At 39.6% G+C, this 25,798-nt stretch overlaps 1 protein-coding gene across 11 annotated transcripts; it reads left to right on the forward strand.

Annotated features, from left to right (window-relative positions):
• The first annotated feature begins 221 nt into the window (after positions 1-221).
• SPDL1 (spindle apparatus coiled-coil protein 1) lies at positions 222-24,498 on the forward strand. 11 transcript variants are annotated; one of them, XM_052684897.1, is made up of 13 exons: positions 4,255-4,339; positions 5,438-5,842; positions 7,505-7,682; positions 9,713-9,889; positions 10,432-10,626; positions 10,919-11,068; positions 11,706-11,804; positions 12,605-12,715; positions 15,075-15,215; positions 15,953-16,062; positions 16,232-16,419; positions 17,448-17,784; positions 23,676-24,498. In XM_052684897.1, exons 3-13 carry the CDS (start codon positions 7,524-7,526, stop codon positions 23,824-23,826), a joined length of 1,818 nt encoding a protein of 605 aa, XP_052540857.1. In that variant the 5' UTR covers positions 4,255-4,339; positions 5,438-5,842; positions 7,505-7,523; the 3' UTR covers positions 23,827-24,498. The 11 variants fall into 11 exon arrangements, with proteins under 11 accessions (XP_052540863.1, XP_052540857.1, XP_052540859.1 ...); XM_052684899.1 differs by having other exon boundaries at positions 4,321-4,339; positions 5,804-5,842; XM_052684896.1 differs by lacking the exon at positions 4,255-4,339 and adding an exon at positions 4,395-4,607.
• Positions 24,499-25,798: the final 1,300 nt, after the last annotated feature.

Consider the following 25,798-nt stretch of genomic DNA (forward strand, 5'->3'; position numbering starts at 1 on the left):
AAAAAAACAAAAAAACAAAAAAAAAAAAAAACAACCACGGTATTTTATAGTAGGCCTGAAATGGGGCTTAGGTGAGAGCTAAATTGGCTTTGATTGTGACTAATGAATTCCAGCTTGGAATGCTGATTATACTACTTGAAATGCACAGTAACAGTACCATAATTCCTGTTCAGAACATTGATAGCCTATTCTGATAATCTATTCCTGAATCTTATACCATTTTTCAAATGAAGCTCCATTAAGCAAAACTGGTTTAACATTTCAAAGTTATCCAAGCTTTGTTTATCACGGAAGAGATTCGTAGAGCACCAACAACCGAGAGCAGTCCCTGCAGGAAGTGCACGCGGTAAGTAAGGCAGGCAGCCACGAGGTGGTGCTGGTGGCTCACGGCTCCCGGGCAACGAGCGGGGAGCTCTGAAGAAGTTGCAAAAGCAAAGCGGCTGGAGAACGCTGCGCTACGGTAACCATCGCGGCGGTACAAATGCTTGAGAGGCCACGGCTGTTGTCGATCAGTACGTCCATTACAGCACGAGCTACAAAAAGCAGCAATTTCAAAAATGCTATGGGGCAGTTGGTAATGCTAATGATAATATTTGTATATTCTCATGTCACAAAATGTAACTTTCGATGCTTATTTCATACTTTTACTGAATTGCTCGTTAAATGTAGTACTGAAATACTACATTAAGTATCAATGCAACAATTTAAACAAAAACTAATGTCACATACCTAATTCATAATGTGTGTAAAAATTAATTTTAAAAAGGTTCAGGACCAGTGTTCAATTACATGTTTAACATAATGGTTACTTAAACTGATATTAAAGTACGGGTGATTTCTCTTGGTGCAGCTCAAAACAAAAGGGATGAAATTAGAGCTGCAGAACACTTTTTTGTTCTGTTAAACTGTGATTTGATGAGGATTTTGATATAGTTGTTATGAGAGTGACAGAAACTTTGGGCTACCAGCTATAAATTGTGAGCTACCAGCTGGCAATTTTGTCATTCACTATTTTGTAATTGTCGCTTTAATTGTAGGTGTTTGGAAGAAACATGCAATTTGACTTGAAGTTTTAAAGTGAGGATGAAAAGTAGGAAAAGGCAACATGGCATACAAGATGCTAGTCTACTTATAGTGTGACTTTCACTACAGTTCAGTTCTGAACTTCTTCACCTATCTCCACTAGAGTCTGTACACCTCCATAACTGGATCCCTACCTATTACATGTATCTAGGAATTTCATTCTGAGTCTCCCAGACCGTTGAATAAAAAGCATACAGTGTGACAAATCGGAGTAAAAGTAATGGAAAATGCCAGCTTTTATACAGGAGTATCTTGTATTTAAAACAGACTCTAGATAGACTATTTATTTATGTTCCCCAAGTAATCATGCAAAGCCTCTGAAGGCTAGTTAACATGAAATTAGCACGAAAACTGCAAGAGATGTCTTTGTTTAGCTAACATGTCTGAAACAGTGAGACCAAATGATTTGGATGAGGTCAGCCACTAATAGCCTAGAGTGGATTAGAAACAGCATGTTACTGGCCCTCAATCTGTTACTGTAATTACTGAACTACGTGATTTCTTTGCAACAGAACTGCAGCACCACTGTACTTGGAATTCAGAGTAAAACCCAGAGACTGTGAATTCTATATACTTAAAGGTGAAAGTGCCTCATCTCAAAAAGAAAAAAGAAAAGCAGAACAGTCCAGTAATAGATATCAACTTGAAAACACGGGATTAAAATTCCTCTTTTAGATGTTGCACCAGCAAGTGTAACATGTCTGCGGATTGTACAGAATGTAGGGCTCTGAAATGAGGAGTAGGAATGTCAACAAACAAAAAAGCAATCCTCATGCTTACGTTGCTTAACCTCCTCAAAATGAATTAAGCAGCTAGTAATCAGATTCTCAGTAGGCTGCTATTACTCACTTGTTTCCTATAGCATTCAGGATCTTGAGCATAGAAGCAAAACCGTTATCAGCTCAAATTATAGTGTTCAGATTCACTAAGCAATTAACAGGTAAAGATTAAGGCATATTTAATCTGATTTGTTTTATAAAGGCATAAAATCTCCTCTTTGTAATTACTTCATTATTTGACACAGAATACTTACCTGCTTCCATAGATAAGACTTAGAAGGTATGCATTTACATTTTATACATTCAGTAGTGTACAGTTTAAAGTCATAACGAAGTGGGACAAAAGCGTTGGTCTCTATCAAACTACATGCACTACAAAAGATAAACTCTCTGACCTTGTCTTTCTATGCTCTTCTACAACCACTTACAAGTAAAATCTAGTTTCCTACAAGCTAAGTATTCCCACATTTCAAGGAATCTTTGTATGTAGCCAAGCTCTAAATACTGTTATTATGCAGCTATTGGATCTTTTATAATGCTGGTGAAAAATATTCCGGCATTATGATAAAAACTTTGTGCCATTTGACAAATCTGTATTACAAGAAGCTTTTAGCAACTAACTGGTGCAAGTGTTTTATATTCATAACTAATAGATGTGATTTGTAAAACAGAATCAAGCAGTATCCTAGTTGGTGCTAATTCAATATGGAAAAGAGAAGTTCTGATAATAATTGAATGTTTTAAATGATTTTTCATATAGGGTCCGTGTCTGTTTTAAATATCAGCTGCTAAACATGGCTGTGGGACTGAACTGAGGGAGAAGCAGCATCTGTTTCAGTTGTTTGGTAATTTAGCACTTAATGTTGGATAATTGATCTGATGAAGTAATCATATTGATATGTAGCATTTACAATGCATTCTACATTTTTCAAAGCTGCACTCAAATAACTGCCAGGAGAACTATATAGAGTTGTTAATTCAGCCACTGCTATCCTTGTTTTAAAACAAGGGGGCTGAGCCGTAGGTATTTGGAGTGGCTAATCACACAACCAATGCAGCAGAATCAGGATTAGACCAGAGGAATCTCTTGCTTCCTGACCCCGCTCTAATCAAGTTGGCATTCTTGCCTGTCTAGACCATTCTGTTTTTAACTATTAATCCCATTTCTATTGACAGAAGCTAGACCCACATGCTTTGATTAAACAGTAAAAGTATATATAGTAATATATGGTTCTGACTGTTTCCTTTTCATTGCCATCTTCTGTAGAGTTCTGTACCGTATGCTTATTTTCCAAGCCCCAGTTATCATAAGACGTCTATTTTTGTCTTGGTTCCTGCAAATAGGATTGTTACCCATGCACTTACTTACAGCCTGTTGCTTGAATTTAGCTTTGTGTTACATGAGTAGATCTCTCTCTAAAGGCAGAATTTGCTTCAGTGTGTTCCTATGTGGTGGCTTTTCTTGTGCATGTTACGTTAGATATGAGAACACATCGTCCATACACACTGGTGTCATTAGAGAGGGTGCATGCATATATAAATTTATCATTTAACCACTGCTTTTAAAAATGAACGTTCCTCAGGCTTCCTTTTAGAGCAAACAAAAGGGCTCCAATGCCCATGTTTTACTGTTGCTGCTTGGACTCCACCAACAGAAATGCACAATGGAACAGTCCAGCTGATGAGTTTTGCTCTTTTGTGGATGTTATTCACAACTATGAATTCTGGGCAACCTACTGCTATGAAATTCCTGTCTGGCCTCCCTGTCTGGTGGAGCAAAGGAAGATGAGCAGATCCCAATACGTGCTAGGGAGAAAGGAGCAAGCAGGACCAGTGTAGTTAATGCCTGTGCTGTAAGCTCTGCCATTTGCTGCTGAGACTTCAGAGGAATTTTGAGGATAAGTTCCACTGAGGGGAAAGCACAGTTTGGTTAATTAGAAGGCTGTAACGTTTCCTCGGGACAGCAGTCTCCGCTGAAGAATGGATCTTTTTAACGAGGCACAAAGGAGATACTTCATGTGCTCTGCTGTCAAGACCGAGAACTCTCCTCTAAAATACTGCAGGGTAGAGCAGATTGCTCCTCCGCTTCGCAGCACTCCTAGATGATTTGCAATGGTTTCTGTATCTCACAATTTACTCTGTGCTCTTTAAACGACGCACTGCCACGTAGGGCTTTGCAGCTGAACGCAGTCCTCAAGGATGCCGTACACCAGCTACGCACCGCTAAACACAAGCTAGGGCTGATTAACTTCTCAAAACCTCCCACTCCGTCTGCGCAGACACCATGCGCTCCCTCACAGACTCTTTCGCGCCCACGCTACCCATAACGGTCGCCACGGGCACGCGCCCGCTGAGGCGCACGCGCAGTTCCCCCTAGCGGGCAGGCGGCAGCGCGCACGCGCGCTCTCTGCAGAGCACGGCTGGCGGGGGCGGCTCTCGCGATACTTGAGGCGGGGCGACGGAGGCGAGTTTGAACGGTGGCAACGGTGGCAACGGTGGCAGCGCGGGGCTGAGGTAGCCGGAGGGGAGCGGAGCGGCAGGGCGCGGGGCTGTCTTTTACGCGAGGGTTTTGCTGTCTGTTATTACTCCTTCTGCGTTCTCCAGCGGCCCTGGGGATGCTGAGCGAACGGGGCTGCGCGCTGCCTGTATCGTTAACGTGACGTAACGGCCTGCTTTAGAGAGCTGAGACAGCGCTGAGGTGGGCCGGTTGCTGAGGTGACGTGCTGGTGGACCGGGTGCTGAAAGGTCAGATTGCAGCCTGACCCGTCTTTTGTCTTTGTAATACTTGTCCGCCCAGCAGTGCGTATGGCAGAAGCCAGCACAGCCCTGCAAATCGCTTGGTGGATGATGAAGTAGAGTTGTTCGAGTAACCAAAGCAGTCTGTAAGGGGAAGGTCTGGCCTCAAAGACAGGAATTGCCTTGGATCTTACAGCTGTGGTCTGACACCCATCAGTACTTCTGGTTGGGTCTGTGCTTAGGTGGCTGCTGTGTGTGAGCCCTGGGGTTGACAGTGAAAATAGAAGGAAGATAAAGAAGGGAAAAGAAAGTTTAAGTGCCAGGAAAGTGCCTTTTTGTCTCTCACCTGTTATTTGTTGTAAGGAGTGGTAAATGGCTGAATAACGGGTGTCTGGACACTTCCACACTGAATCTGTTATAAACTGTAGCCAAAAGTAAGTGACTCCTGTAAGGGTGTAAATGTAGACTGACTTCTGTTGTTCCTTCTTGCCCGCCCACTTCGTTAGCTATTGATTTAACTTGAAAAACTTTTCAGATCAATTCCCTTAACCTCGTGTAGAACATGAAGTAGCGATCTATTCCCCATACCACACTAGCCTTATGAACAACACTTCCTGGTCCAATTGAGTTCATCCCAAATAAGGCAGAGAAAAGTTGAGGTTCCCTGTTATCCCGAAGACATACTTCTTCCTTGTACTCAGCAAGAAATTTGTGAATAGGGAACCAATGGGGTCTTTTTAAGCTTCAGTTAGAACATTTTTTAATTTCATTACATCCTTCTGGTGTTATTCAGTAAATGATCTGTTGACAACCAAAAGAAATTGTCTTTGAAACTGCAGGAAACATCAGAGGAGAGACTGAAGAAATGGATGGTAGCAAGGCACATTCACGCGTGGTCCCTAGAAATGCCATTGGTGCTGGAAAAAGGCAGCCCTGGGTGTAGCCCTGCTTCCCAACTTGGGAAGACAATTGCAGTGCGTCTTTCCTTCGGCAGCAGTGCCAGATTTAGCTGTTCCTCTACTACCTGACAGCTGTCTCAACAGAGGTTTGAGTAAGATTTGCCTTTCTGTGCGGTTTTAGCAGGTGATCTCATTTCCGTGAGACAGCCGCGGTCATTGAGCTCTTAAGACAGGGACTGCTGTGAAGGTATCAGCAATGTGTACTTTATCTGGACTGGACAGCTGTGTTTGTTGTTTGTTCCGCAGGGCATGAAGGTTAAGTGAAGCTTAAATGGACTTTTGAAGGTGAGTTAAAAATATTACTGAAATTTAATGTAAGCCAGGGGCAATTAAATTATCTCTAATCTTCACATGTTTCTGTTGGAGCAAACAAGTTATTTTATTTTTTTTAATTTCTTTTTATTATGTAAGAGTTAATTAACGCCTTTTGGTGCAAATGCCTGCAGGGAGTTTTGTCTAGTTTTACTTATGCTACCTTCTTGCCTTTAACAAGAATTAGTTAAAGATTAAATTCCAGGCAGTGTGTGTCTGTGTAGTACTTACAGTGTTCTATAGAGTGTTACAGGTTCTCCTTACATATTATGTGTATGTCAAATCTGTATGGTTTAAGATTTATTTCAGGTTAAGGGTGTAGAACTGCTGTTTCAAGTACTGGAATAAGTAGACATGAAAAAATAGTTTCTAAGTTTAACATAAAGAACAAATTAGGGAAAATTAATACTGATTTCCATCTTGTCCCTGTTGAAAGGAACTCACAGGGTTCTAATGCAAAGGTTTTCTGTCTGTTAAAATGGTATCTTATAAAGGAAACTGAGGAGCTTTAGTGGGATTATTGTTGGTACAGATTGCAAAGAACGAAGATGTTACCCTGAAAACTTACTTATAGTCTTTGCTGTATTCACAAGTGAAATTTGCTCTACATTAAGACCAGCATCTTGTGCATAGGATATCTTTGTGAATGTCAGCCAGTAGGAATGAAGGACCATATGATTTTTTTTGAAGTGATATAAAAATTAAGATCATTGTTTCTGCAAAATTGACTGCAGTTTTTGTGTTATTGTTACTGTGTGCTTTCTGAGAAAATGCTAGCTTACATGGTTCAGAAGCTTGGGTTTACTTAGAGATCTGTGTTTTAATGGGATTGTTTTGTACTGCATGGATTTAGAAGGCTTAGGAGTAAGCAGTCGTGCAAGCAATTGGTGCAAGTGTGAAATGAACTTTGCTTTTTAAATATTTTGCTTGAATCCGTGTTTTTCTTTCTGAAAAATCGTCCTTATCTCTTATGTTTTGATATGAAGATGAAAAATTAATGAATTTTCTAAAACTTGTGACAGACAGATGGTTAGTAAAAGTAGGCTACCTGAACTAACTTCAGTTTAAAGCTAATAACACTCATGACAAACAAAAGTAAGCACTTAAATAAAAATCTCTGTGTTAAAATTCATACATTCTAATCTGGACTTTACTTTTTACTTTCCTTCAACTGCCTCTGCCCATTTCCATGTCCTACTTGGTGTCATTAGGAGTAGAACGTTTGTGAATACAACTGTCTGCATGTCTTAAGTGTTATTGCGTGCACATGGTTTTATTTATGATAATGTGGAAGACATCACTCACATGAATAATTGTTTTTAGCCTTCTCTGTCAAGGTAGCTATGTGTTGGGTATCTGATTCTGCTGCAGTTGCTGTGTTGTCAGGAACTGCCCTAGGGTATGCAGGACTTGTTCCAGCATATGCTGTTCCTGCTCTGCAGTCACGACCAAGCTGACAAACTAATCATGTTATTATTCACAGGACTGCTTGTTAGAAAGCTGGCCGCTTTTTGTCTTGTGCTGATGCAAACATGCACCTCTGTATTGTAATAAAGCATGGAAATACAGTAACTTTGTTCAGCTGAACTGCTGTAGCAGGTTGCTATTGTAATTTTTTTTTCTTTTCAAATTGAGGTAATAAAAGGAAGAAAAAATGGAGACAGAGACCATTTTAAATCTTAGACAACAACTGAAAGAAGCAGAGAACGAGCGAAGGAAGGCTGCACAATATGGCTTACACTTGTTGGAGTCTCAAAATGAAATTCAGAATCAGTTGGATCAAATACGTCGGGAATTAACGGAGAAGACTGAGGTAAAGGTTTTAAGTAAAAGACTAAGAAGTTACTTCTATTTTCTGAAAGTCACAAGTGTTTTAAATGCCTTCTAGAATTTCTAGATGGACCTTAATTAAACTCCTTATTTTAAGTATCGGGGGGGTTTTTGATCATCGCTTTAAGATACTGAGCACAATTTTATCCAGCTGGGCATGGTTTCAGAGCTCATTCTGCATCAAGTGCTCAGTACCACATAGGATTAATTACCTCTTATTAAAAATGAATAGTAGTTGCTGAAGTGTGTGTTGGGTCTGTTTAACAATTTATGATATGCTTGCCTTGTGATCTTTGTGTTGCTTAAAGCTGTACAGAAGGCTTTGGACCACCACGGTGGTGAAGTTGGTTTCATTTGCTGTACACGCTTCAAATTTTCTACATACTGGAGGACTCTGAATTTTAGTACATTTCTTTATAGCTTAGAAGTAGCTAAGTGTTAAAATATAGCAATGTTAATTAGTCTTCCAGTCTTTTAGGTAATTGTGAGAGAAAATTGAAGTGTAAGGAATCTTCTTCTGCTTTGTTAAACTGTTTAATTTTGGCTTGTTTATTCTCAGCCTAGACTTCAAATCTTCTGTTTGTCTTTATTTGCTCCTAGCTGTGCATTGCTGTCTCTTCCGTTGTGCTGGAGCTAAAATGTGTATTTTTCTCCTGGCCAACTGTTGTGTTGTAGCACCCTGCTGTTCTGGAGGAGCACTAATAACTTATTTTGATTGGTTTGCCATTAGCAGGCTTAGTGCAAGAGAGGCAGTTAGAAATTACAAGTGATAAAGAAGACATGACAGGATGATCCTTCTGTGCAGGCAGCCTGCTGTGGTACTGCTCTGTTGTGAAGCTGCACCGTGGGTTGCATTCCACCACTACAGACTTGAGCAAATCTGAGCTAGGCTTGTGTGCACTAGATCCATAACGGAGTTCAATTTCAAGGGCTGGGGGAGGGAATTGTTTGCTTTTGTATTGCACAAAAACGTGTGAAAATCATGATTTTTATCCAACGGATAATTTAGGAAATGATTTCTGCTTTTACCTGTGGAATCTGAGAACCAAAACAACGCTCATGGATACAAATGTGAACTTTAACAATGGGTACAAGATTCTTCAGAGAAGTTTTGCATGCGCTTCTCTACAAGTCCATTTAGGTACTTGATAGCATTAGACTTCTTGCTTTCCATGGGTCTGCACTACAGTGCGTTGCCAAACGCTGTCTTTGAAGCTTGTTCTATGTATTCAAGGTAAATGTGTCCTTGCTAAGCAGGTGTCTAGGCTGCAGGGATGGATTTGATACCTGACAGGTCTCAGTTTTATGTTCTTCTATCTTCTGATTTGACTTTAAAATTTATTTATTAATAAAACATCCTGCACTTGTAGACTCTCTAGGTGATTTATCTTTTCTACGTTAGTGTTTTCTTCTCCTTCTGCTTAATGGCTAGCTGAAGGAAGAGCGCATTGAAGGAGATATTTGGCACAGAGGAGGAAGGTAATTAGGAAGGCATTTTTCAATCTGGACAGGCTCATCGGATTTATCACTATCTATTGTCACATTATAACACTAGGAAGCTTTGTCTTTACCAGGCACAGAACCCAGCTGTTCTGCAGCAGGGAAACATTCAGCGTAGCGTAACAGCTCTTAATGCAGTTGGATTCCATCAGTGGTAGAAATACAACATGAGAACTCGAAGTTTTCTGCCTCTCCCTCTCTTCCCCTCACCCTCCCAAAAATAAAATTACAAAGTTTTCAGAACTACTTTGAGTAGGAAGAAACACAGTTTCCACAGAGGAGAGAATATTACGTAATCCACTACCAATTCAATCATAAAAATTCAGAGTGGGGGGGATTGAGTTTTCCTACTCCTTGTTAGTAGGGCATGAGAATTCCCTAAATGGATCTTCAACAAAAGGTTGAGTGAATTTTGTGCTTTTAGTAGCTGGGGTCTTGATGTAGAACCTTTACTCAGTGAATTGTTCTGCATGAATGTTTTCTCTAGACTTATTAGCATGTTATTTCTTTCAGAAATTTGAACAAGATAAATATTCTCTTCAGAGAGAAATCGAACTTAAGAATAGGATGTTGGAAAGCCTGAGTTTTGAATGTGATGCCCTCAAGCAACAGCAAAATGTGCAACTGGATAAACAGAAAGAACAGCTTACCAGAGCTCATGGACAAGAAGTCAATGACCTTAAATACAAGGTTTGGTATCTAATATACATATAACATGTTGCTAATAGCACTTGAAGAAGTGTTATACTCAGGAGCATGTACTTGTAAGCAGACAAATGTAGCAGTTGTGTTGTGTAGCCATGCTTTAGGTTGCCCTGTAAGTTCAGTAGTTCACCTCTGAGCTGAGCTTATGCTTTATTTTCAGCTACAGTTACAAAAGAGTCAAAATTATCATGATGACTTTTATTCAGATCAAATCTTGAGTAAACACTTCAGGAAACTAAGGCTGAAGTTGTTGATTAAAGAGCAGAGAAAACGCATTCTTTAACTTGTCAAAGAATGTTGTCACAGAACCAAATTATTGACATTAAGATGAGGGCTCATTTAGTTGATGTTTAACAAACAAATCTGCATAGTTACACTGAATTGCATCTGATTTTAAGGCTTATTTTTAAGAGATGACCCTTAAGTTGCACTCATAAGGCATTTCTACAATTAGAACGTAAGCCAGAAGCATTGTGCTTTTGACTATTTAATTATAAGAGTTTACTTAGTTCTCAAATGTCTTTAAGTTGGAGAATCTGAAGGCAGAACTAGATGAAACTCGGCTCTCTGAGAAACAACTGAGGCACAAAGTGGACCATCAGAAGGAAATAATTGCTGCCAAAACAGAAGAGCTGCACATGATGTCTGAACGCGTGCATGAAACCATGTCTTCAGAAATGCTCAATCTTCAGATGGAGCTCACAGAACTAGAAAGTGTGAAGGTATGTGATTTAGCAGTTGATCAACAGGAATCTGAGCTACTTGAAGGTAAAAATTCTGATTCTTATTGAGTTTTAATCGCTGTGTTTATTTAGCCAGTTGGATTGGCCTTGTAGTAAGAAATTATCCACCAAAAAAGCACAATAGTCTTAAGTACATTTTAATACAATCCCTTCCACATAATATTTTTGCATTAATGGCAGTTATTAGCAACAAACCTGTTTGGCTCCTTGGCCTGCTTTTCTTGAAACTGTTTAATAAGCTTTTTATTTCATGCCTGATTTTTGTGTTTAGGCCAGTGTTGAAGAAAAGCTGAATGAACTGCAGTACAGCAAAGAGCAACTAGAACTCATCAACAGTAACTTACGTAATCAGCTGGAGCGTCTACAAGCAGAAAAGGAAGAGAGGGAAAAAGAAGTTGTTTCTTACTGTAATGCACTAGAGGTAATTTTACTCAACCGTGCTGAATAATCCCTGAGTTCAACAAGTAGCTGGTGCTAGATTTCCTCTGAAATAGGAAGAGGAGCCCTGAGAAGAATTCTGATTGGGAGGGAGGAAAGAGAGAGGATCTATTGGCTAAATTATGCTTAGTAGATCGATGTTACCTGTAAATAAGTTATTTCTATACTGATGTTCTCTTGTGGAAGGCTATCTGTGAAGATCCTTTGCACTGCAATATTCTGCCTCATAAGAGGAACTTGTAACAGGTCACATATTTCCATTTCTATTTCGCATTCCTGCTGAATGCCTTGTGAGATGCTGTACTAAGCAGTAGCAGGTATGTGACTCAGTATCACAGAAAGGCTGGTAGTTTGCATCATCATTCCAGCTGAAAAAGCTCTGAGTCTTTCTCTCAAGGGTTTAGTGAAGCTCTTGTCTTGAAGAGCAAGTGGAATATTAGGCCTTCTAGTGAAACAACTTCCACAGTCTTTATGGCTAGAACTACATACACAGCTAAATGCTGTAGTATGAGTATTTACTTGTGCTAAACGCCTAAGAAATTAACATATATAACAACTTGATTAAATTATGGATCTGATGTATTGCATATTGAAGTAATGCTCTCTTTGCTTAAATCTAGAAAGCTCGTGAAGCTAATCAAGAGCTTCAGGTTCAGCTGGATCATGTGGTGCAGCAATCTTTGGACCCTGCAAGTAAAGGCAATTCTCTCTTTGCTGAGGTACAGCTGTGCCATGGGTATCTGGGAATATTCAGAGGAGGGAAGATAAACTTCATCATAAGAATTGGAAAGAACTTGTTTTCAGTGCAACACCTGATTATTTTTAACTAATCTGTCTGGCACAAGTATCTGTTCTTCCAATAATCCTTCAGTATTGAATTGTCTGGGAATGCCTGTAGAAAAGAATTTTTATGCATCTTCTAAGGTTGGGCAGTGAAGTCATTAAAGTTGACTGGTTGTCAAGATGAAAGATGGCAGTCTGCAGCTCTTGGCTCTGAAGAGTTTTATTCAGCTGGTAATCTTTCCTTAATGCAGAAGATAAATGTTGAAAAACCTAAATACTGTTTTTTTTTAAAACTGCTGAACAATGGCTGGATGTTGGAGCGTTTGGCAGGGTTTGTGAACTAGCCTTTGAATAGGAGTTGAGCTGGTACTGAATGCCAGCCTTTTCTGACCATGCTCAGTGACTGGCTTGAGTTGATGCACTGTTCGTATTTATTTTAAGTTGCTTGCTTCGATTTAAATCAGAACAAATCTGTAGTGAAGCTGATGCTTTTAAAATGTTATTCCAATATCAAAAGCGCAGAGAAATCCCTTCTACTTTACCAATGGCCTTCAGCTGCTTGCAGCACTGTCTGCTCACTGTTTATCTCAAAAGTGTTGCTAATAGCACACTGCTGATGGGAAAGCAGGATTTTCAGAGCCAACATCAATTTCTAGGCACCTTCTCTTGAAACTCAGAATCCAAGTGACAACATGTTATCGTTTTCATAGTAATAATTGTGAAAAATGTTCTGTAGGTGGAGGACCGTAGGGCAGAAATGGAACGACAGCTGATCAGTGTGAAAATAAAATATCAGTCACTACAAAAACAACATGCATTCACTAGAGAACAATTGCAAAGAATGAAGGTATGATTATCACTGTAATGCTCCAGGGTTTCCTTGGGGTCTGATAAGTCAATGCTTTAGAATGTAGGCTAGGAGGTCTGATTCTCTCAAGTATGGTAGCATCAGTCTGGGTGGATGGGCGGGGAGGAGCAGGAGACATCATTGCTTCAACTCAAGTAGAGCTCATCAGCCTTCTTCCAGTGCCACTTCTTTATTCTAGAATGCCAAGTTGCACTGAAGAAGTTGTGCTTACTTTAGCAGTAGTTTACTGGGTAAAGTATAACAGTTTCTGTCACTCAAACTAGCTTTCAGTTTGTCTTGCCTGTTGCTTTGTTTTTTGTTTGTTAGTATGTCAATAAATTATTTGTTTTAATTGAGGCTATTAGGAGTAAACAAACTTCTCTTCCTCCTGTGATCACACCTTTTTCCTTCTGAGTTGCTTTCTTGGTTGTTTTCTTCCTACTTTTCCTATACTCAATGCAAGAGCAAGAGTTCTAAGTCTTCTCACAACTGTTTCAGTTAGCCCGTTTTCTTAGATTGGCAGCTTGTAAGTTAATAAATATTGTTGAGAAAGCTAGTTAGCAGAAGCTGTTTTGCAGCATCCCATTTACACTATCATGTGAAACTGCCATCTGTTTTCATGTTGGCTTTCTAATCTCACAGTACAGTAGTGGATTCTTTGAGTTTGATCATGCATCTTGTCTGAGAACAGTGCTGAAACAGAAGTGATGATAATGAGTAGCGCTGCACAGCTGTGTAGCTTAACCAAAGTTGAAAGTAAGTAAGATGTCTGAGTAAGATCAGTTTTAGAATCTCCCTTCCTCCTTGTGCAGTGTGGGAGACGGCCATTCAGCCAGTTATGAACATTGTATTCTGATAGGCTGTACCTGGCACTGAAGTAAATTGGTATCCCTGTTCTCTTAATGTTGGAATTCGTAATTTCAATGGCTCAGGCTGCCTTCTTAGATCCCTTTTAGTATCTCTTCTGTTTTGCATTGCATCGTGCTGCTGTGTTAAACTCAGTGTTGAATTAACTGCTTTCTCCTTGTTCAGCAGCTGGCTCCAATATTGTAGTTAGCTGTGTTATTTGAGCCTCTGTTATCAGAATATTTGAGTGTGGTATTGGCTGATAACGTGTGAGGATCTGACTTAGGACCATAATGTGAATGCTGCTCCCATAGAGGTTTCCTCATGTCTGGAGTGTTCCCATAGCTTGCAGTAGCCCTTCCAGTTTCTTAATTTTTCTAGTTGTTTTTTTATGTAGATGAACTGCTGTTGTCAGTCTTGACAGTTAGCAAATGAGCACTTAAGTGAAGGGGAAACATCAGGATTCTACATCCTTGGGAGAAAACGAGTGCGCTTATAGTGAGCCAGTGGGGATGAAAATGTTGTGTTCCCCTTTTCTCTTGCACAAGTTACAAGGAGGAAATTGAATTGGTTTTAATTCCAGTTTGAACACATAACTGTTAATATCCTTTATTTTCTATTTGAAAGGTAGAAGATGGCGTAGGGTAGATGTTCTTCTGCAGTTTTCTTTGTTAATCTGCAGTCTAACTTGCTTCTGTTGATCCTTTCCCTGGCACTTCTCCCACGTGTCTTTCAGTGGGGCTCTGTCCACGCTCACCTGTCTGGTGACAATGCCACAGTTCCCATTAACGCCATGTTCCATGTGTGCACGCCTGCGTGTCCTTTTCCTCTTTGAATGCCTGTTGTGCCACTTACTACTGACTGTGTTAAGGACCTTCTGTCGTGTTGCTGTGATACTGAGTGTCAGAAAAATCTGCTGTAAATATGAGAGTTGGATACGCTTCTCCTTTTGTAATGAAAAAGGATATTTCTGTGCTTGGAAGGGTTACATTTTGGGATAAGTAATACAGAATATAAATGTAAATTACCATCTATTCCTCAGAATTAGAAATGCAAAAAAAGAGTTATGTTCTATTTTTGTTTGCTTTTTCTTCACTTTTTGGAGTGCTGGAGTATTTTAAGTGAGAAATTCTTCATAGATATGTTTAGCTTTCAAGGGGCTGAGTTGTAGTGGGGTTCTTCTTACCATGGAGTTTAAGTTTGCTGTGAAATGTCTTGTGTACAACTTTGGCAGCATATTTATAGACTCCTTAGTCATTGAGGAGAAAGATAGAGCACCTTGGGACCATAATGAGTTCAGGAAGGCCTTATCTGTCCGGAAAACTGTTAGTATTTGCATTGTCTTAGGGTGGCACTGTTTAATTGTCAGAGGTGCATTTAAGCATCCAGTGCTGTTCTGTATTCACAGTTAGCACACGGGGCTTGGATACCCAAAGCTTTCAGGGAAAGAGGATAATATTTTCTGTCACTTAACCTAATGCTTGTTCTAAGGATTTATTACCTTTTTTTCCAGCTGCAAATGGCTACCCTGCTACAGATGAAAGGTTCTCAGGCAGAATTTGAGCAGCTGGAACGCTTGCAGTCAATGTTGGAGCAAAAGAATGGTGAAATAGAAGATCTTCTTGTGAAAGTGAGGCAACTAGAAAAATTCAAGGTATGTGGTCTGTGATTAAGTGAAGTCACACAATTGGGAGTAACATAGGAGAAAAACTGTGAAAAAATGTCATGTAAACTTGATAGGTATTTATTTCTTTCTGTACCATAAATAGTCAGGAAAGAAAAAGATTGTTTGAGATAGCTGTGGAGTACTTGTATCTGTTGACTGATGAGAGGTTCTGAGATCTGGTTCAGACCTTCAGATGTGTAGAGGAACAGTTTTAAATCTGAGTAGCGTTTTCAAATAGCAAAAAAGAGGTGAGCCTAATATAACACAGTGCTGATGTGTGTTATTGAACACTTGCTGCATCTGTAACATCTTCAGTAAAGTTTTCATCTAAAAATTGTCAGTGACTTTGGCTGTTGAGTAACAGGGTTTGTCCTTTACCTTTGTGCATCCAGCTGTTGAAGCATAGAAATAAAGACTTGAAGCAGATTTTTGGAGGGAAAACTAAACGTTCTGTGTTTTCAAGTAAAAGAGGAAGATATTATTTTGCTATTTGGAAACCTTTTGGATTAGGGAGCTTGTTGCTTAATTTTTTTTCTCTCCTTTCATTGTGAGAGAGAACTGCTAGTTTCAATGCAGTTTGGCCTTTGTAGCAAGTTCTTGTGTGTTTAAATGTTTCTACAACGAGGCTTCAATAGAGAGATGCACAGAGAGCTCGACCCAAGGACTTAAGCCAATGTACTTCTGAAAGTTCACTAGTTAACAGCTTAATGTTTTCATTTCATGAGACTTTATATGAGAATATGGAAGAATGTAGAGCTGGTAGCAGCTCAAAAGGAGGAGAGTCTGAAGACGGTTACTACGCTGACTTGCTGCAAATGAAACTCGACAACTCAAAGTAAGTCAAATTGAGGTAGAAACTTTAATAGCACTGGAAGATCCCTTTTTATCTTCCTACTGCTGGATTTTAAATGGGGATTTTATTTGGAGCAGCTGAATGTGTACTTGACTCTGTACCTGCTGTCTGAAAAAGAATGTCTGAATGACTGTATTTTCTTCCCATCCAGCAAGGAAACCGAAACCTTGAAAAATGAGCTATCTTTGCAGAGGATGAAGGCTTTGTATGAGAGCCAAAGGGTTCTGGAAGTTGAAAGAAAACTCTTTACAAATGAGAGGCATTTGCAAGCTTGTCAGAGTGAGAACATGAATTTGCGAGTTATGCTGGATGAGTTAAAAATGAAATATGAACCTGAAGGTAAAAAGTTATTTTCCATATATATATCTATATCTATCCATATATAGAGGGCTGGAACACCTCTACTTTGAGGGAAGGCTCTGGGGAGACCTCATTGTGGCCTTCTAATGTTTGAAGGGAGTCTATAAACAGAAGGGTGAACAGCTGTTTACAAGGGTGGACAGTGATAAGACGAGTCTTTAAAATGAGATGGGAGGTTTAGGTTAGATGGTAGGAGGAAGTTTCTCACCCAGAGGGTGGTGAAGAACTGGCACAGGTTGCCCAAGGAGGCTGTGGATGCCCCATCCCTGGAGGCATTCAAGGCCAGGCTGGATGTGGCTCTGGGCAGCCTGGTCTGGTGATTGATGACCCTGCACATAGCAGGAGGTTGGAACCAGATGATCATTGCGGGCCCTTTCAGCCCAGGCCATTCCATGATTTTATGATACATGTATAGCAGTAGTTGTAGGTATCTGATGAGAAGTATCAGCTTGCTCAATGCGAGCAGCTAATCTGAGCTTTGTAATGTACGTGAAACACTTGGAGGAAAAGCTGTTTGGGAGTGTAAGGTGTAAGTGTAAGTACTGTAGATGAAGTTTTAACAAGAGGCCCACCTGAAAAAACATCTGACACCTGCCTTTCTGCAGAAACAAAGGACTTGCAGTCTCTGGAGGAAGATGAGTGAGGAGTTGTTTGGACAAATTTGTTTTAGTACATTTGTCCAAACCCAAAAGCTTTAATTTTTATTGTATTTGTGGAAGCTTATGTCAGCAACCTCCAGAACAGTAGATGTGGTGTTTTGCAAGCCTACTTCTGTTGCTCTGCATTGTAATGTAATATTACTAAGAGACTGTGTTCTCTGGAAGGGATGCATGTTATCTCTTAAGAATTGTTGTGAGGTCTTAAGTCAGGTGAAATGTTCTTTACTGGCTTTAATGGTTTTTCTTTACTGGCCTTAATGGTTGGAATGTCATGTTAGACAAGTTAGCCACAAGTTATCTTTGTTTGTGTACACAAAGTACAGCTCTTCTATTTTTTTTTTCCCTTAGAGTTACTTAAACTCACTAAAATTAAAAAGAAAAGGGAGAAGATTCCAGTGGATGCTGCTTGTGAGTACTTAGACAGCAAAAATACTTCAGCAAATGAGGCACATCTTCCAAGTAAGGAGGAAGTTAAGATGACTTCAAATAACTTGGAGCAAATTGATTCTTCATCCAAAAAACAAGCGCTCGAAGCATCACCCATAAATGTAGCTCTTCAATCAATGGACAAAGCAGTGGAACCTGAAAGAGAAAGAAAGAGAGTTAAAACTAAAGATGACAGTCTTGACACCTGCATGTCATACAGCAGAAGCGGAAGTAATTTGTTGACTTCTAATGCCCCCAGGTCAGTGTCAGCTTCTGTGTGTGGTCAAGGCAATCAGCACAGACCTGCATCTCTTTTCTTTCGCTGCATGAACTATGCTATCCACTTGTTTATCTGTTTCCTCAGTGTTGCATGCAGTGCAATTCCTAAGCTCCGGCTGCCTACCTTCAACCTCTCAAAACCTTTTAGAAAGATTAAAATGGAATAAATCATAAAATTTATGAAAAGGACTCTTGAAACTGCAACTGTTCTTGAAATAATGTCCAGGTTAAAGGTGTGTACATACTGTTACAACTCAGTTGTTTTGCCTTTCTTTCAAAACTCAGACTGTTTTCTGTCATGTAACTGCATTGCATCTCAAATTTAAAAAAACCCTAGCAATAGGTATCGTGCTTCAGTTTCAGACCTCATTCTAGCCTTCCTCTATTTCAGACTGAGATAAAAGCCTAAAAAAAAAAAAGTAATTCTTAATCCAAATAAAGCTAACAGAGTTTGCTGTATGCAAGATTATATGTTAATTGTGCTATGAATTCATATTAGCAGGCCACTGCCTTTGCTAACCTGGATGCATGATAACTTGAAATGTAACTGTTAAAACTAAGATGGCGATTGTTTCGTAAATGGAGAAGGAGGTTACTTTTGTTAAAGTGTCTTAAGGCAGTAATTAGTGAACATCTGAATTCTGATAGAAGCAATGCTGTTTCTTTTTCCCCCTCAATTCCTCTTTTCTCCAATTTATAGACATCACTGTATTAAACCTAGTACTCTGGGGGTAATTTCTGGGATGCTTTAGATGATTTGAGCTTATGAAATGATAATATTTGGTAGCAGAAATAACACTCCTGTACTCCTCTTGTTTCCTACCCCCTTTCTCCTTAGCTTTTTTCAACTTTATGTTGTGACTGTGCATCTCTAATGTGAGCACATAAGAACTTTAAGTTATCATTCAGGGAGAAAGCAATAGAATGTCTGTCAGGAATATACTGATAAATAAAAGAAAAAAAAAGGTTCTTTCATGCAGCTTCCTTATGGTTTGTTTTCTTTGGCTTTTCATGTAACCCTGATATGAGGCTGGAGATAAAAGGATTACTTGAAAATCTAGAGTGTCTTGAAGCCTAAAGCATCCCAGTCTAGAATTCTGTTTAATCTGTCTCTCCCACACAGTCCAGCTTCCACACTGTTTCTTTGTCTCCCTCCTTTAATGTGTATTTTGGCTGTTGTTTACAAGATTCCTTACTGAGTTCTCCATAGCAGTAGTTTTTTTACTACTAGATTCCATGAACCTTCCAATGAGGCCGAGATGTGCCAAAATATTTACTCTGTTTTTAGATACTAAGTTTGTATTTAGTATACAGAAAGCTTTCTTGATAGGTGACTTGACAGGGACAAACTGGAGATCTTAACACTGTCAACAAGAAACTGTTTCCTAACATTCTTAAAAATAGCAATGTGACTTGAGTTGAGGTTTAAATGTGTTGATTGAGAGAAATGTGTCTGGATTCTCAGCATTCAGAGGGCATTTGTTCCAGAACAGCCTGAAACGAGTTTCAGTTTTGAAACAAAACTGAAGAAAGTTAAATGGTTGTTTAGGGTAGGACTAGGGTAGGGTGTCTTATGTTGAGGGGAAAATGTTGGTGTGAATAACACTTCAGGTCTTACTGACAAATAGCTTTCAGACCGGTGGAATCTAGATTGACAGCAGCTTCCACGATGGAGAATGGCCTGCTGCCTGAGCTCTGTAGTCTGATCCAAAGTGGCATTCAGATGTAGTTGGTTATTTTGACTCGGATCGATCACTCGTGGCTGCTGGATGTGGTTCAGAGGTTGAAAGGAACTGCGCAGTGCAGTCTTATGAAGCTGTCTGCATCAACTGTGAGTGAACGAGCGTTGATTTAGCTACAGCAGTGTGTGCAGGGACCCTTCCTGAGGAGGAAGGAGCAGAGAGGTCAGGCATGGGAGCAAAATGTTGAGAGGAGAGATTTATGGTGTTCTCTATGCGTAAAGGAACAATTGTGTGAACTGGGCAGGAAAATGGAACCTTATTTTTGAATATTTTTCTGAAGAAGGTGAAATGTCTGCAAGCAGTAAATTGTAGGAAAAGGGTTCTGTGGACTGAGGAGGTAAACCTCTTCTGAGCTGAAGGGGGGTTGAGGAAAGGAAATGTTTTATGGCACTGATGTTTTGGAAGTATAGAAAAAGCGAAAGAGGATGAAGCTGAAGTTCAACAAAGGTTTTAATCTTGCACACATAAGGAATAAAATATATAAAGGGAGAGGGGAAACATCTTTCCAACCCTCCGTAAATCCACCTCCACATCTGGTTTTGAAATGATAGCGGAGTGAGTAAAGGGTAAATCAAGGAGGAAGATTCTGGGCTGTTCGACATCATATCAGTACAATAGCAAATCCCCAACTAATCATCTCCATAAGGATTACCATTAAGGATTTCCTAAACCTTAATGTTTTTATACTATATTAAGTAGGAAATCTTGATAAAATCTGGGTATTTGAGAAGCTAGTTTCTTAAATAAGGAATCCCTAGACTGTTTCATGATGCATGTGGGTAAAACCCTACATGGGGTCGTTGCTGAATGGAAGGGGCCAAAAAGTGTGGGCAGATTTTTTTGTGCAATAATGTGGCAGTGTTACAGCTGCACGGAATGGCATCCCGCAATTGGAGCATTAACACTTGAACTCCCAGGGCACTACGTGGTGTTATGATGTGGAATACTGGAAACCAGAAAACACAAAACCTACTATGGTGGTTTGTGAAATAAAATGTTGTACTGTAACACTTAAACCTCAAGTATGAACTTCAGTTGTGAAACTTGCAGCTAAACTGCCATGGTATCAGATGGTCTTCAGAATATGACTGGAGCTTTCTTGAGGGAAGTGTGGGAGAAGAACGCTGAATTCTGTACTCAAGCACAAGAATTGGACTGTGTTAGAACTGAAAAATAAGAGATGTCTTGTGATGCTCCTGAGGAGCTGCTAGGCCAGATTCCCAGTGCATTTGGTGACTTGAGCAGTCAGTAGAACAGTCCAGGTGAAAAGTAAAGGTGAGCATATGCTGAGTAGTGTTACTTTTTATCAGCTCATTGCACGTGAATGAGCAGTTGTGTTTGTATCTTCAGGAAAGCTGAGAATAGAATAGTAACTCTGAACTGACTTCAGCTGTTCCCCAGGTTGCAGAGAGCATTAGATTTCTCTAAAACTTTTGGGCTAAAAATCTCAGTCTCATTCTATGTATCCTTGTATAACAGGGGTTTGGTTAAGGGAATGCCAAGTCTCCACTTTGGTAGGTTACATAATTTTGAATGGTTGTTCTTAAACTGCTTTTCATTTGCTTTTTATCTTAGCAAGTGTGTTTCAAGGTTGTTTTAAATGGCTTTCTAGTATTTACCGTAGGCACACAGAGTATCTGTGTGGAGGTAATGTCAAGGCATTAAAATGAGGATGTTGCTATTAAGAGTTCTATCCATGAAGATGATATCCCTTGAAGTCTGAGTTAATGCAATTCCTATAACTTCTTTTGTTTTTACCTGTAGTGGAGAAAAAAACTCTTGCCTGTAATTGCCTGTAACAGTGGATGGATTTCCATGATGAATACATAACGTCATGCCCTACTTGTTCTCTGACTGAAGTATCTTCCTAGGTGTGTCTTCAGTGTAGACTTAAATTGAGGTATTTAGTGGAGGACTTCAAAAGTATTAAATTTAGATTTTAAACGTATTTGAGGCTCCTGGTAACAGCAGAAGTGTTTCTATGATAGGTAGCAGTCATGGTTGAGTGTATCGAAAGAGTAGGGAGTTTTCTGGGATGCCAGGGGTATTCACTGGTGTTGTCTTCGTGTTCTTTATGTAGCTTGCGAAAGCACTTTTTCCAGTGTCACTGCCAGTCTGGGCAGTCATTGCTGCAGACACCGTATAGCTTGATGCTGCGTTGCATTGCAGTGAACCACGTGAGGGAACTGATCGAGCTGCTTGGTTTCTGTTTCCAAACCCTAAAAAGGGATTCTGACCCTTGAGAGCATGGCGTGTTGAGGCTGTAGTTGGAGGGTTTTGTTTTTGTTTTTCTGTTTTAAAAACAAATAACAATGCTGAGCTGGGAGTCCCTGAAGGGGTGGTGGTGTGAAATGATACACTTGGACGATAGCTGGGGGAAAAAAAACAAAGCTTTTTTCTTTTTTTAGTAGTAGTAATAATAATAATAAGAAGAAATATATTTTTTTTTTTTTTTTTTTTAACTCCATAAGCCTTAACAGCTGAATGTTGTTTGGTTAATTTTGGAATTTAACTGAATACATTTAAGTGTTGTTTCTCATGATCTGTACTGCCCATATCAATTGCAACTTGTATGTGCATGTAGCTGAGCATTTTAAGTATAAATAGCTACATTTTTCTCTCCTGTTCGAACAAGCAGCTGTTCAGTGTTATTGTGAGGCAGTATGATGCTTTCATTGTGAATTGGATTTCCAAACGTACTTCACTCCATCTGCATTTGTTAGATAATTCTGTTAAAATCCTGTTGTGCAACTCTGGAACATATTTACAGTTCTGTTTTTATGCGGCCTTTTGGTTTGCTTGAAGACTTGATTTGCACATTAGTTGGTTTGGGGGATTTTTTTCCTTTTATAGGAAATTCTGCTAGAAATTCTGACAGCTTGGGGAAGGTGGGAGGTGGGCTTTGGCAGAGATCCTTCCAGGTGGAAGAGAGGAGTGGCAAATGAAGAGCACCTACCATAGGAATGTGGTTGGTCAGAAAGTATCTGTCTCTGAATACAGGTGCTAGACTGTAGCACAGTCTGAAATGCAGATTAAACTCCAACCAAGAGATAATTACTCAGTGTGTTTTCTCCTTACTCCTCCTTGAACTGGAGGCTCTTGTGATCATGCTCTTACTTGGCCACTTGCAAGTTGCAGCACACCTGAAATGGAGTGCAGCTGGTGGAAAGCTGCTCATGGACAAAAGATGGGTTACCCATCAGAATTACAGGTGTGGGCTGCTTACAAAGTAAGTCCCAGAGCAAACATAGCTGGCTTAGGGGAGATGCACAACAACCCATAGTTGCTTTGTATTGAGACAGTGCTTATAGGAAATAATGTGCAGGGATGAGACGTTAGGTTTGTATTGACGTGTGATGTTTAATTTGTGACTTTCCATGAGTTGTTTTGCTTTTGAAACAATAATAGTCAATTGTTTGTAGGAGATTGAGAAAATATGACTATAAACTAGTTTTAATGACGTTTGTATGCCTGTTAACTAAAGCATCAAATACTTTTGAGGTCTAAATGCTTTTTAACTCTTAAACAGCATCGTGGCAATTGCCATTGTGTTCCCACCTACATTCGTAACAGAATTAAAGCAAATCACTGGACAAATGATGTAATGTTGAGCCTGAAGTTAAACTTTCCACTTCGTGTTTTCAGATCTTCAGGAACAAAGATAAAGAGGTAGTAATGCAAACCTTGGTTGGAAACCAGGGTGTTGTTTTTTGTGGATTCTTTTTTGTACTGTTAATACAAAAGCTCAACTTTATCACTATCTGATGTTGCTGGGACTTGTTTTCACTTGGAGATTTGTTTTCATGTGGTATGATTTCCTTTGCATACGTGGCACAAGTAGTGTGTTTTTCTTATAGGCTGATCCCAACCACTCACCACTTTCAGTAAGCTTTATTTGCCAGATACTGCAACAGATAAGAGGCAATAAAAAAAAAAAGGCAATATTGAAGTTACCAAATGAGAAGGAATTATATAAACGATATTTTCCCCTCTTGTTCTCTGCTTGCTCTGTATTTGCATGTGGATGCTCTCTATCCTGGTTGGCTTGCTCATTTTTGCTTTGATCTTTTATTTTAGCTCTGTTTTTTATTAAGTAAATATGTATTTAGAATGGTTGCTTTGCCTGTAGGTTAACAACTGAATCCAGATTTGAAGCTACAGAAACCCAAGATAAGAAGGAAAATGTAATCACGACCAAGAAGAAAACACAAAAGAAAAAATACACTACATTGCGTGTGTCTTCTAAGCCAACTCCTGAAACGCAGTGTGCTCAGCAATAAATCTGGAAGGAATCTGAATAATTTGGAGTCCTGCTTCAGCAGGAAATACTTCTTGCACATAAACATGCAGGTTCCTGATGCTGATCTGCCTTGTTAAACGAACAGTGTGGCTGCATTAATGATGTGCACATCTGATGACTTCACTTCCCAGAGGACCCTGCTGAGTGCCCAGCAGCGTCACCTGAAGTGCCGCCTGGTGCTGAGACTGAGCACTTGTTAGTTCTTGTTTGAGTCAGCACAGTTCTGAAAGACAAGCACTTGCTCTGGAAGTCACCTAATGTGATAAATGAGGGTTAACCCAAGCAATACCTGGTAGGCAGTGGTGACTAGAAGAAAGCAAAGCTGTCTGTAATTGCTCCTGAATTTCTTCCATTTCCTGGATTCAGATTTCTTAATGTTTTTTCCCCCAAGTTGCATCTGCACCTTCACTGTGAGGTTGGTCTGAGAGCTGAATGTGTGAAATTCTCTTCACATGCTTTGTGAGCTGGTATTATTTTGAAACTTTATTTTTACTGATAATTAAAATAAACTTTTGCTTTTTATTCCTTCCTAAGGTTGATCTGTTGCATTGGAGACAAAATACTTTTTTTCTGAAACTGCCATTTCGAGAGAGATTTGACGGCAAGCATTTTGTTTAAGAAATACAACTTAATAAAAGCTGGTAAATCATGATGCTTGTGCCGTGTCTTTGTTCTTAGGAAATGAACTGTTGCATTCAGTCTGATCTATGATGTCTGTGTAATCTGAGAATCTTGGTAGTCTTCTTCCAGCAGGTAAGCAGATACCCAGGGAAGAGTTCTTTCCTCTTGATGCTGACTGCACGTATGAACACTCTGTGGAAGAGACTGTGCTTCTCGTAGTACAAGCAGCAAACATTTCTTTCCACATGGTTAAAGGATTAATTTTGTTTACTGTTATCATATGCTGAGATGCTATTGACATAAAATAAGCAAAGCACTTGGTAGCTTCAGTTAGAGGAAACCTCAAGTAGGTCGTGCATGTGTGTGCCTTAAGTGGGTATATTGCACTATGGATCGATGCAGGGCAGTTACTTTTACATCGAACTGCTGAGCATGTGACAATTGAGTCTGTAAACTGAAGTAACTTGTTGGTGTCACAAGCAAAACGATGTTATTTCCACAAATGGCTCAAACTGCCTAGGGGCATCTAGTTACCCCCAAGAAGTGTTGCTTTACTTGCACTGCTGCTGTTTATTTTGATCATGTAGTTATCTCACATAATAAATGCATGCTTATCATTCTCTTGATATCATTCTCTTGAATTAGAACTAACAGGTGGGAGATATCTGGAATTCAGATTCCTGTTGCTATGACATACTTAGGGTACTTTCTTTTAAGTTCGTGAAAACTCTTTGTTTATTTTTGTTTTTCCTGTTTTGTTGTATCGGTTGCAGGATCCTTATCTCTAAGACAGGATATTCAAGGGATCAGAAAAGTATTTGTAGTGGGACCCTGGTTTGGAGATGAAATTTCTCTGTATCGTTTATTTTCCAAATATAGTAGTCATCTATTTGTGCTAGTTTAAGCGATGAGGGCTTTATAACGGAACACAGCCTGGTGTGAAATACCACCTTCCTCAGGACTTATGCCTGCCTCCAATACGTAGTGAGGAAGAGCAAAATTCTACAAGATAGTAGATGCCAGTCATGGTCTTTGGGCTAAGCAGAGCATGGGAAGGGGGATTTGCTGCAGTAGATTCAGAGCAGGAAGGGAGATGTGTTATAGTTCAAAATGCACAGTAAGATGAAATGGTTCAGCCTCAAGATCCAGTTTCACGAGAGACAGTTGAAAATGAATGTTCAAATGGAGAAGAGTAGTTTGGGACTCTGCAGCTGAAAGTGTCCTTAGTTGTAGATAATCACAGTTGCTCAGAATCTAGCTCATGTTAGTAAGTCTAACATGGAATGCCTGCCAGTGTGCTGTTTTAGCAAGTTATTTTTTTCTCATAGATT

This window comes from Tympanuchus pallidicinctus, unplaced genomic scaffold (genome assembly GCF_026119805.1).
Source record: "Tympanuchus pallidicinctus isolate F22 unplaced genomic scaffold, pur_lepc_1.0 scaffold21, whole genome shotgun sequence".
Classification (NCBI taxonomy): domain Eukaryota; kingdom Metazoa; phylum Chordata; class Aves; order Galliformes; family Phasianidae; genus Tympanuchus; species Tympanuchus pallidicinctus.